Source organism: Numenius arquata, chromosome 6, assembly GCF_964106895.1.
Source record: "Numenius arquata chromosome 6, bNumArq3.hap1.1, whole genome shotgun sequence".
NCBI lineage: Eukaryota > Metazoa > Chordata > Aves > Charadriiformes > Scolopacidae > Numenius > Numenius arquata.
The window spans coordinates 67,063,912-67,077,030 of NC_133581.1; the positions used below are offsets into that span (position 1 = coordinate 67,063,912).

The 13,119-nt window shown below is 43.9% G+C and overlaps 1 protein-coding gene across 1 annotated transcript; it reads right to left on the reverse strand.

The window, feature by feature from the left end:
• Positions 1–509: 509 nt before the first annotated feature.
• PSMC6 (proteasome 26S subunit, ATPase 6) lies at positions 510–12,088 on the reverse strand. Its single transcript, XM_074149703.1, has 14 exons — positions 11,921–12,088; positions 10,990–11,069; positions 10,598–10,637; positions 10,336–10,388; positions 7,418–7,485; positions 6,852–6,966; positions 6,004–6,091; positions 5,802–5,863; positions 5,581–5,704; positions 5,170–5,231; positions 3,949–4,069; positions 3,777–3,857; positions 1,746–1,817; positions 510–1,002 (listed from the first exon to the last, which is right to left on the reverse strand). Exons 1-14 carry the CDS (start codon positions 12,045–12,047, stop codon positions 884–886), a joined length of 1,212 nt encoding a protein of 403 aa, XP_074005804.1. The 5' UTR covers positions 12,048–12,088; the 3' UTR covers positions 510–883.
• Positions 12,089–13,119: the final 1,031 nt, after the last annotated feature.

The window sequence follows — 13,119 nt, forward strand, 5'->3', positions numbered from 1 at the left end:
GGTGAGTTCCCTGGCGAATCTAGAGTTAATCTAATGGACTTGTCTCTCAGCTGACCATGCCCGGAGTAATCCAATTAGGATAACTAGAAGTGGCCAGAAGCACACAGTGCAGTGGGTGGATCTGGACACACACACCCCTTGGGGAGGAACTGATCAGAAAACAAAAATAAGGCCTATAAAGCTGGAATCACAACTTTTACACGTCAAACTGCTAGCAATTTCTCCACTTCACTCTATAAACTTGCATTCAGGACAGGGAAGACAGCAACCATTTAAAAAGACTTGTTACTAAGTAAATGTTAGCTCAGCTCTAAATCCTGGTCCCGGACTTGAGCGGTGAAGGAGTAAATACCACGTCTCTCCTCCGTCTGAGGGTACGGCTCCTGCCAGGCGGTACGTAAGGAACAGGACTCCAGTGTAATCTCCACGCCAGAGAAAAGCTGCTCTTCAAATTCTGGAGACACATAATTCAACCCTCTTCAAGAGTTACAGAGAAGGTACACAGAGGTAAGCAGATTTAAACAAGTTTTATTCATAAACTGTTTGGGCGGGGAAGGAAATTTAGTGATATAAAAAAAAGTCAAGAAACGAACTGACTTTCTTAAAGTCTAACCCATTCAGGCACACTTATCAATTCACACCGCAACTGCTGAGAGAACACATCTCCACACATTTTACTTAACCTGGGCCGTAATGAATATTGTATTTCAGAATTGTACAGAAAAGACGTTTCTGTAGCCAACTTGCAACTAGCATTACCAAATTACTAGCTACGTGTTACACAAACACCTTACGATAATAATCAAGAGGTACATTATTTCTCTCTTTCTATACATTAACCCAGTACGACGGGTGCAGTCAATCACAAATGATAGGAATAAATTTACACAGGTTTGTAGTCGAGCTTGGACTCCAGCTTCTTGGAATCGGCCACTTTTCTAACAGCTTTCATGAAGTCTTCCTGAACTACGAAGTCGTGATCGGCGCGGATCGCAAACATACCTGCAAAGAGTGATTTAACAGCAAGAGTACGTTGGGTGTTAACTCACTAAGAAATACGTAACTCGTTTTAAACTACAAATGTGCGGTTACCGTGTTACTCAGCCTTCCCATGTAGGCAAAACCCTAAGCGTACAATGAATTTATAATGGAAAAAAAGCATAAAATAGTATTAATTCTCCAGTCACCAAGGTACTCAGAGACTTGGATTCTCTGCAAAAAGGACAGTTTGTGGCTGCTTGTGGAATGTATCCAATTTTTCTAAAATAGCATGAGAGATGTCACAATACTCAGCCAAACTCCGGTTTATCCTCAGACCTGACAACAGACTCTGTAACCTTAGAGGGAGGATGTAAAGAATCAAGTCCTGCCTGACCGTAAAGGTCACAAGGAAACTTGAAAGAAATAAAAAAGATTTTGTTAAAGTTGTTCCATCCAGCTTCAGGGCATATCAACGTGCTGCTGCTTATGCTTAACAGTCCACACACATCTGACATGCTGTGAAATAAGCAACTGTGTTGGCATCTTTTTTACTGTCCAAGTGCAAACATCTCCATTAAGTAAATGCAATCCAGCCCTTAAGAAAGGAATATAAAAAAAGTGAGCACCACCGAACAAGTGCTGCGTTAGCAAAACATTTTTCACCTCCCGATTTTAATCTGTTCGCAGAAGTATTGGAGAAAACAGCTCAAATGTTTAGCATTTACCAAGACTTAGCACATCAAAATTAAGAGTTCAGAAAATACCTGCTTCGGTACAGACATTTCTCAAGTCTGCTCCATTAAAGCCATCCGAAAGCTTCACAATTGCTTCATAATCTGGTCATAAAACACGAACGCCAATTAGAAATAAATTCCCACTTCCCATTACGGATGCCAAAGAAACACATATCCAGCTAACAAAGAAACGCTTTACTTGGATTTCAGTGCAAATAGATAGCTGTCCACTAGACTGACAAATTAGCTGAAATCAGCTGTATTACCCCTTTCATTAAAAAAGAAACATACGGCAGCCAAAAGCTCACATTATACAATTAAATCCCAAAGTTAGTAATTTGAGGTTACAAGCATCAACACGAAAGGCAAAAAGAGCTACATCAAGGCAATGTTCTAATCATTTAAATGATGTAAAAACACCAGAAAAACTTATCTCCAAGTGATCATAACTCAGTCCCTTTCCGCTTATAACAACTGCATCTACTAAAGGCATTTAACATCTTGATATATTAAGCCTGATATTTTATGCGCATATATTTACTAAAAAGACTGGTTATGGTTATCAATTTCTAAGAGACTCTTGTCTGTTGAGCCTCCAGCAAGTTCGGATTTATGCAATGCTGCTTATTAAAAAAAAAAGAAAGAGATCAACTTTCTGCAAAACTTTTCATTATAGAAGGTTAACTTTTGAAATTCAAGACATTTGAACTGAAAGTTTTTATCTTAAGAATCCCCAAAACCCTAGAGGTCAGAAATTCTTCAGCTTTAAGTCCACGTGGCACAATGTGCTATAAACTAGTCTCCCCATAATAGAAAAATAAAATAAAAAATAAGCAAGGGACTAATCGATGTTGAATGTTGCAAGGTTTTTATGTTAAGAGTCTTTAGTAGACTCCAGCTGGAGAATCTCATGCTGGAAGGGGTTTTAATGCAAATTAGGGTTTTAATGCAATTTACATCCCACTTCGCCGGTAAATTCTGGGCTTCCTTTGAAGATCTCAAAGCCGAGGAGCAGAATCTTCTCACATCGTGTTCAGAAATTTACCTAGTACCCATCTAACACCTCACCTTGCTAAATGGTGTAAGGGAATTATCTGCTCTGCTTCCACTCCAGTGCCCGGAGATACGGGGAAAAAGGCTCAAGTACTTTATCTCAGGTTCCTGATTTGCTTTGAAGCTTCTCTACCTCAGATTCTCGTCGCGTGCATGTTTAAGCCAACGTTGCTACTAAGAAAGGCAACCTTCATCCCTCTCCTGAGCCCCCCCCATGGAGCTGCAGCTGTTTATGCAGCCAGATGGTGAAGGAGATCAGTTCCACCATCCCCGGCCTCTGCCCGGCCGCATGAATAGCTCCTGTCAGCACGGAGGAGGCGGGGGCGGCCACATGGGCTGGGAACAAGCCCAGCCTTACTGAAATAAAAGGCAGCCAACGTCATTTTAAAGGCAAATCACAATTATATTTTACTTGAGGAAAGCTCTGAAGCATCACTCTGAAACTAAGACTCTGGGCAGCTTAGAGTAACAGAGTAATTAAATGAATCTTTCTCGTTTCATCTGACAGATACTTCTCCCCCTTGCGCCCTGGAGAGAGCTCTCTACACCAGTAAACAAAGTCAAGCTTTTTTTCAGACAACAAGTTTTCATTACACCATCTCTGAACTCCAAAGTAAGTTTCTCCATGATATTTAAAGGTTCCTTATTGTTTGACTTCTGCAGTAATAATTTTTCTTTCTTTGGAGGGAGAGGGGGCTAATGCTGTCTACTTGCTTTAAGCTATTCCTTTAGAAACAGGAAACTACCTGATGAGAATCATGTCGATTTTCCAGTTTACAACTGTGCTCCAAGGGTTTATATTCAGTTTTCCTTTGCAAAGGGACACTTAGCAACAATTCAACCAGGTAGCATTAAAAAAAAAAAAAAAAAAAAGTAGAATTCCAGGAGAGGGGAAGTTGTATGGCCAGTGTAAGGGAATTAGAAGAGCAGAGTCATCGAAACAACTCACCTTCTTCACATTTTTACAAAACAGAAGTAGGAAGGATACACAGGGAGCTTCCCACTTACCTATTTCACCATGTTTAGTGATAGGACCTGCGTGAATCTTCAAAATGTCTAATCTGGCTTGTTCATTTGGTAAATCAATATCTAGAAAGAAATTACAGCTTTATTAAAAACAGAAAACTCCAATTCAGATGGATAATATCCTCCTTCCAGCCACTGTGAAGTAGGAACTCACGGATTTTTCTATCCAGTCTTCCAGGCCGCAGAAGGGCAGGATCCAGCGTGTCTGGTCTGTTCGTAGCCATGATCATTTTAACTCTGTGCAGAGTATCGAATCCATCCATCTGATTCAATAACTAATAGAAAAGAGAAGTTTGTTTTTAAATAACCCAAAACCCTGCTAGCACGATCTACTGTACTTATTTTCTGCAGAAATTTTTTCACCAAGATATAAAAGCGATACAGATGAATCAGAAATAAAATGCTCCAAGCTTTCTAATGGAAAGGCACAGCTCCCTGTGTATCCCCCAAACAATAAAGGAGAGATAAAGAGACTCAAAATGCTTTGCCCAAAGAAAAAGATATTGAGCAAAGCAGAGCTCAAACCTGAAAGACTTGGTTAAAACAATAAGGCAATGAAAACGGTGCAAGTACTAGAGGAGCCAATGGTTGGCTGACACATCTTGATTGTGTTGCACCAAGTCCAGGACATTGACATTCGACTTGGAGAACAGCCTCTAGAATACTAATGCAGGCACACGAAGACGTTTCATTGTGAAGATTCAAAGCACTCGCTCTTTGATCACAGCGATTTAATTCTTTATGTAAGGCAGACACAGTCTTTTGAACCCGGCAAACTGTTTGCAAACACAGGCCGGTGAAGTTTCCCATCAGCTTGTCACCAGTGGTTTTGAAATTCTCTTCACACAACCCAGTTTACCAGAGCAATTAGCACAGAAACAAAGAAATACAACTACTTCACAGAATCACAGAATCTTCTTGGTTGGAAGGGACCTTTGAGATCATCGAGTCCAACTACAGTACTTCTCCTAGTTTTGAAAAATCAATCTGTTCTAAAATTTTTTAGAGTAAATCTCCTGGGGACTAAAAGAGACAAGCTCCACTTTCCCCCCTTAAGGCAAAGGGGGGGTGTCTCCAAACCTTGAAGAAGATGCAGTAACCAGCAGCAAAGTCACGTCACAGTAAAAAGAGAAAATACCCTGAATAATTTTAGCAATTTTAAATATTCTTTCGATTATTCTCCACACTGAATTCATGGCTAAGTCATCCAGATGTGCAGCTGCCTTTTGTAAGAGCAGCACCTAGTTCGATTTTAGCTTATTAACTCATGGAAGTTCTACCAAGTGGATCGTAGTGTAACGATTCCCACCTGGATTACTATTTAATGTGGACAATTATTTAATGTACAGTATGTTGTCAGTGTTTAGACACTCACCTCCATCAGAGTCCTCTGAATTTCTCTATCAGCTGAGGTGCCTTCAGAAAAACGGCGACCACCTGCAGCACGACAAACTCTTTGAGTTATGTATTTTTGCCTCCATTTAAGTCTGGAGACAATTAGGTATCCCTTTTAAACTGGGGGGGGGAAGAGGGGTGGTATTTAAAGAGGTAAAGCACACATTTTAAAAATGCTTTTTCATATAGCCAAAAATACCCAAGCCAGATACGAACAGGCACGGTTCTAAGCCAGCTGTAATAGCTCCAGGAAGCTGAACCACTTGTCCCCTTATGCTTCTTCTGAACAAACACGCACACACTCTCTCTTTTGAGAAGACAGAGTGTCGCTTTATAGCTAATTTCAGTGTTAAAAGGAGACTCCAGCCTTCCTGCAGGCCATTAGCCTTACCTATAGCATCTATCTCATCCATGAAAATGATACACGGCTGATGATCTCTGGCGTAATTGAACATCTCTCTGATCAGCCGAGCGCTTTCACCGATGTACTTGTCCACTATCGAACTCGACACCACCTTTTGAAAGACAAAAGACAGGTGAACGAAGAGGCTGGAGTGCAAACAGATTAAACACGTGTGAACGTGCGTGAGCGCACGAGTAAAATTACACTACCTTTAGAAAGTTGCAATCGAGCTGGCTGGCAACGGCACGGGCCAAAAGTGTTTTCCCTGTACCTGGACAGAGAAGAGATTGAAGCTGTTTTAACTAGCAACTTAAAAAAAAAAAACAAAATGGAAAAAAAAGAAGCAAACAAGGCTATTTCCACAGTTTGACAGTGACAACTAAACATTCATTACCCTTTCTTGAGACTCACCAGGGGGGCCGTAGAGCAAGCAGCCTTTTGGAGGTATAATTCCCACACGCTGGAATAATTCTGGGTTTGTAAGCGGCAATTCTATTACCTGTGAAAAGGCAAGATAAACAAACTGTGGCGCTGTTTGAGTTTTAAAATACATCAGGAATCCCAGAAAGCTAATGGAACACTTGCCACCCTGTTTTCCAGATACCCGTATTCTTACTTATCTGTGCGGCATATTTAGTAAGAGAAACAGATAAGTAAGAAAAATTCAGAGGGATCCAATGGATCGATCCACAATCCCGTCTTTGTTGTTCAGGCTTCAGCTCTGCAATGGCTGGGTGCTCTTTGCTCAAACCATGTTTTCCTACTGTTATGATACAACTACCCAGAACGATTCTAGTGGGTTTTTGTGCAAAATTCCAAGTTTGATTTGTTGGTTGTCAATCCTAACTATACCCTCCCACTTGACTTTATAGCCTAAAGGGTCTTGGACCCTTCAGACATCTTTAGAGGACCTTCTTCATTTTTATCTCAATCTAAGCTTCTGTGACAATAGAGATAAGTTATAACTCAGTTTGAGAATTGGGCTCTTCACTACGAGCGCACCAGCACCCTGCAGTCACACTGATCGTCACCACAGAGACAATTACAAAGCCGGGAAACATCTAAACAACACTTCAGAAGTTATCTTCCAGTACAGCAAAACATAGTCTAAGTTAATTAAAACATGGAAAGCACCAATCCCATAGGATCCTTTAACAGCCTGCCCCGTGATAGTTTAGGACAAACACCGTTTTTGCACTGAAAAACTTCCCTCAGAACATAACCCACTACTTGATAAGTGGTTTTGAGATACTGGATACCTCACGCAGCTCTCGGATTTGTTCCGACAACCCTCCGATCTCAGAATATGAAACATCTCCTGGATCTTCATGAGACATATTATAAACCAAGGGATCCACTTCCCTTGGCAAATATCTGGGGGGGGTTGGAAAGAGTTAAGAGTAGACATTTTTCATTGTGCAGACACATTTATAAAGCCATTGCAATAAATTTTAGAGTATGAAAATTATTTCTTCTCCTCCCACCTTATAAAAGGTAAGTATGTTCATTGAAGGAACAGAATAAACCCAGCAAACTTTTTCAAGTTTCAAACCAAACAAGCAAAAGCTTAAAAAACCTGCTGAAAACCCTGTTAACTGAATTATGTTTTTAAAGAACAATTAATTTCTTTTTAAACCATATATATATATATATATAATAGACACGTAAGTGTTCCCACAAACTAACTGTCCTTACTTAAGCACTGCTTTGCAGAAAACATTTACAAAATATTAGATTATTCAAACCTTTATGTAACCAACTCGCATCGCTGTTTTTTTCCCCTTTATATGACGAGCAGAAGAGCAGGTGTAGAGCAGAAACCTACCTCATGATAGTCAGAGTGGTCATATCCAGAGCAACTCTTGTCCCCGGCTTCAGCTTACTTTTGTCAAGCTGGACACAAAGAAGGTATTTTTTTTATTAGAACCAAGCTCTAAAACAATGTCTGGTTTTAGCTAAGATGTTTACTGGAGCTTGCACTCTTTACTCAGTCACACACAAGAAGTAAACAAGGCTAGAGCCACATGCCAAGCTGCTCGTCCAGTAAACACTATGTCCCCATCACCACCATTTTTGGGAATGCTTAAAACCGGGACAAAACTGGCCCACTGTTTCCTTGGAGAAGCGATCCCGGAGCTGGCCTAGACCGGTGAACCTGCTGGTTGTCACAACTGGAGACCAGCAAAGCTAAACCACACCACAGGAAGAATTTTTATTAACGTTGAAATAGATCTTGAACAGCAAGTCATTAACTCACCTCCGCCACTTTTGACAATAAATGCTATTTTCTAGATCGTAATTATTTATTTTCTTTTTAATGCTGTCAGTCTGACTGGTTTAGTGAGAGATCTAATCCCTCCCTCCCTCTCCACACAGGACAGAGCCAGCCATTTCAAACCAGTAATCAATCCTCCATTAAGGACACAGAGAGCAGCCTGCCCGTTAGAGTCTGAACTTGATCCCCCATCCACTCAATGGCTTTCTCCTTTCTGGACTGCCAGAAAGGGTGAAGAGATGTTCCCAACCTGTTGTCTTCAAGCCTTCCATCATTTGCACATTTTCCCATATCCTGTTACATCCTTTCGTCTTCAAAATCAGTCGTTCCAGTTGTTATTCTTTTGCTATCATTCACCTCAAATGCCCTAATGATCTGACTCAGCAGTTTTTATCCGCTTACTCCATTTTTATGAGATTTTTAAACACATTAGCAGTCCTATTCCACTACACCCTGCTAATTTCTGCTGGGATTACAACTATTAACTTGCATTTCTCTTTGTTTTTAAGAAACCTGGTCTAAGAGAGCAGTCTCACCTCTCACATGACACAACCTCAAACAACACTCTAATTTCTTCTCTTTTTTACTGTACTCAACCCACATTTGAAGAACATGAAACCTATTTCTTCTGAGCTTTACCGACACGGCATCTGAACAACAGGGATTTCGACAACTGTTTGCAAGCGCTGCCTGAAGCTTCCCATCGCCTCCGCGGGGGGATTTATGAGGTCCCTCACCCACGCGAGCCCGTCAGTCTCTAGCAGCGTTCAGGCTCAAGCTGTCACTCCTCCCTTACTGGGGTCACTAACGAGACCTCTTTCCAGCCGCCTAGTTTTAAGAAATCCGTCAAAGCTTGAAACTCCATCAGATTCAACGTCGCCCAATAGATTTCAGTTATTCTCCAGTGGGAAGAAAACAAAGAGAAACCACTTGACCTTCAATTCCTTGGGAAATCCACTCTAGATAGGGAAGTAATTTTGTTTTCAATTTAAATACCACAAGGACTTTGATCAAGTTCTTCCAGTCTGTAAAACACTCCTTGGGAAATTATTTGCCTTGATATTTTGACATTTTGAAAACAATCACGGCTACGGTTTTTTTAGTCTCTGGTATCAAACCTTTTAAGATCAAAAGGTGTTTTTACTCAAGAATAAACCGGAAAGTTCGTGCTGTGATGCCAGGCTCATCCAAGCACCATCTAATCCTGAGCATTTACCTCTGTTTCAACACAGGACCTCAAGACTACTTAAGTGGAATTAAGCATACTTACGGCCCAGAAAAATATTTTGTTCATTCTGGTGAAAGAAAATACTGAGTTTGCACCATAACATCTTAAAAGGGATGAAGCCTAAAAAATTATGTATTTAAAAATGCATTTCAATACTAGCGATTCTTGTAGATGTTTTATGCAAGCAAAACAACATCTCATCGGTGTGCCTGAGGAAAGTCAAGGATATCTGTATATATGCACTACATGAACTAACACACTTCCTGACACCCACATTTCCCAAACAGTTTGCCTCTAGAAGGAGCAGAAAAGGTCCATCTTTACTGAAAAACACACAATCCATTGACAAAGTCACCACCATAGGAAAATACACACTGCGTGAGTTTTGCTCACTGCTTACTGCCATTCTTTACATCGAATTAGTTCAAAATGACGTAAAGAACATCAGTTTCTTTTCAGAAAAGCCACCTCTAACATCACTACTACACCTGTGCTCTTTTTCCTGAAAGAATTCCTATTTTTCACGATTTTCATAACAGGAAAATATGCTACGATCGTGACATGTTAAAGCTCAACTGCAGTTACCTTTCTCCACCATAAAGGAATCAGTTCAAGATACGCTGAGAGGTCACGGCTCTTAAAAGCTCTTACACCTAGGTGTGCATTAAAATAACTAAGTAAAACACTGCTACCTTCTCAGGACATTTCTGATATCCTGATTTCTATTCTCTGATATTCTCTGTTCAGAGACACCTCACGGTCCCACATTTCATACGTATTCTTCTTTGCTTCCATTTCGCAGAGTCAGGGATGAGTTTAATAAAATCTAACTAGAGATTTGCTCTCCCAACGGCTCTGCAGTCGCAGAACACATTCAGTAAATATTGTTGTTCCTACTTAATAGGCAGCTTTGGTAAGGAACAGCCGATCCATGGGGTTTAATTATTGTAATTAATTTTGAGAGAGTTCAAAATCAGGCAGAAAGATAGAGCTTCAACTCAATGAAAAGATTAAACCACAGGCAAAGTACCAGGAATGTTCTGGATGGCTTTATCTTTACGAGGAAGTTACCCTACAACCATCTACGAAGGGAGAGGAGAAGCAGATACCAGTATAAAATAGCCACACACACCTTAAAGAAGAAAATACTTAATCCCACTAAGGACCCAGTTTGTGGAAAGCAACGCTAATAATCAAAACCAAAGCAAACTTTTAATGAATATTCACATGGATCTGCTACCTGACGACGGCAGCCGACCACGTATCTCGGTCCATTTGTAGCCTTCACAATGACTGGAGAGAGAAGATGAAAGAAAAAAAAAAAAATCAAATTTACTTGATTCACTGCTCTGAATGATGCTTCTGAACTATCCACTATATTAGATTTTTCTGTCGGTGCTCAGATCACCGATACTCTAGTTCTTTACTTCCTCAAAATAAGATTTTAACTGCAAAAGCTAATTTTCAAGATTTCAAAGAATGTGACATTCCAGCGCACTTACATTTCTCTTCTGTCAGCTGTTTAAGAACCTCGCCAACAATCTGCAAAAGAATAAGTGCAGTATTAGCCTACAGAAAAAACACCATTGCAAAACAACATTTGACATGTTTCAGGACAGGGAAGATGACCGTCAGCTTTGACGGTCTTTCTCCTGCTTCACGCTGTTTGCCAGCATTTTCATTTCTGTAACACCAACATTTCTGTTTGACAGGACAAACACCAAAACCTCTCTAATCCATGTGCTTGGTGTGTCTGTTCCTAATGCTTCTGTTTCTGCTGGCTGCACCATTCCCAATCTTTCTCGGCACCAAAAACGGACTTAAATGCTACTTCCAGGCAAGTTCACTGGCAGCCACGGCCACAGGCTGCTACGGTCTCGTTTCTCTTACGTACCTGCCCGACACTCTGCAGGGCCTTCAGATCATTTTCTGATTTTTCATATTGCTTGGTGAGCTCCTTCAGCTGTTCCCTTACTAGAAAAAGGAAAGAAACAAAGAATTTTCATAGAATCATAGAATGGTTTGGGTTGGAAGGGACCTTAAAGATCATCCAGTTCCAACCCCCTGCCCTGGGCAGGGACACCTCCCACCAGACCAGGTTGCTCCAAGCCCCATCCAACCCGGCCTTGAACCCCTCCAGGGATGGGGCAGCCACAGCTTCTCTGGGCAACCTGGGCCAGGCTCTCACCACCCTCACAGCAAAGAAGTTCTTCCCCACATCTCATCTCAATCTCCCCTCTTTCAGTTCAAAACTGTTCCCCCTCGTCCTATGGCTCCCTTCCCTGATCAAGAGTCCCTCCCCAGCTTTCCTAGAGCCCCTTTAGGGACTGGAAGGGGCTCTAAGGTCTCCCCGGAGTCTTCTCTTCTCCAGGCTGAACCCCCCCAACTCTCTCAGCCTGTCCTCACAGCAGAGGGGCTCCAGCCCTCCCACCATCTCCGTGGCCTCCTCTGGCCCCGCTCCAACAGCTCCATGTCCTTCTGCTGTTGGTGGCCCCAGAGCTGGAGGCAGCACTGCAGGGGGGCTCCCCAGAGCAGAGGGGCAGAATCCCCCCCCTCACCCCGCTGCCTTTTTTTTAGCATTCAATACAACAAGAACTCAGGACCCGGGTCCTTTGCAGCGCGGGGGCCTCCCACGGGGAAAGCCGAACGGCCACAGCGGGGCTCGGCCCCCGGCCCCCACCCTCCCCTCAGCCGCCCGCCGGGCCCGGCCAGGCCCATGACGAAGCGCGGCCGGCGGCGACAGCGGCCGGGCTCCCTCAGGGCTCCGACAGGCGCTTAGCGACGCCGATGCCCGCGGTGGCGTTTCCCCCGGGGGCGGCGCTCACACTCCTTGAGGCGTCCGTCGATCTCCTTATGCTCCAGCAGCTTCTTGCGGTAATCCTGCAGCGCCTTGTCTCTCGGGTCCGCCATGATGAGCAGCCGCCGCTCATAGGGAATGCCGGGAAGGGCCATGGCCGCCGGGGGCAGGGCCGCGCGCCCGCCCCGCCCCCTCCCCGCGCGCCCCCGTGCCCGCCCCGCAGCGCCCCCTGTCGGCGCGGAGGAGAAGGCAGGAGCGGAGCGGGGGGGGGGGCGGGGGGGTGTGCGCATGCGCGGAGCGCGAACACGCAGCCAGGCCCTGGGCGCTGTGATGGCCTGAGGGTGGCTGGAGTTATCTATAGGGGTGTGTATAGAATCCTAGAATCATAGAATGGTTAGAGTTGGAAGGGACCTTGAAGATCACCCAGTTCCACCCCCTGCCCTGGGCAGGGACACCTCCCACCAGACCAGGTTGCTCCAAGCCCCCTCCAACCTGGCCTTGAACCCCTCCAGGGATGGGGCAGCCACAGCTTCTCTGGGCAACCTGGGCCAGGGTCTCACCACCCTCACAGTAAAGAATTTCCTCCTAATATCTAATCTAAATCTCCCCTCTTCCAATTCAAAACCATTACCCCTTGTCCTGTCACCACACTTCCTGACAAAGAGTCCCTCTCCGGCTCTCCTGTAGGCTCAGATATTGGAAGGCTGCTATGAGGTCTCCCCGGAGCCTTCTCTTCTCCAGGCTGAACAACCCCAGCTCTCTCAGCCTGTCTTCACAGGGGAGGTGCTCCATCCCTCTGATCAGCTTCGTGGCCCTCCGCTGGACCCATTCCAACAGGTCCATGTCCTTCCTGTGTTGAGGACTCCAAAGCTGGACACAATATTCCAGGTGGGGTCTCACAAGTGCAGAGTAGAGGGGTAGAATCACCTCCTGCGACCTGCTGGCCACGCTTCTCTTGATGCAGCCCAGGATGGGGTTGGCTTTCTGGGCTGCCATGTATTTGTGTACAGATCTATACAGAGGGACATAGGACTCCTGGTGGACAACAGGTTGCCCATGAGCCAGCAATGTTGGCCAAGAAGGCCTGTGGGCTCCTGGAGTCATCCTCCCCCTCTGCTTGGCCCTGGTGAGGCCACATCTCCAGTGCTGGGCTTCCCAGTTCCAGAAGGACAGGGAACTGCTGGAGAGACCCCAGCGGAAGCCACCGAGATGATGAGGGACTGGAGC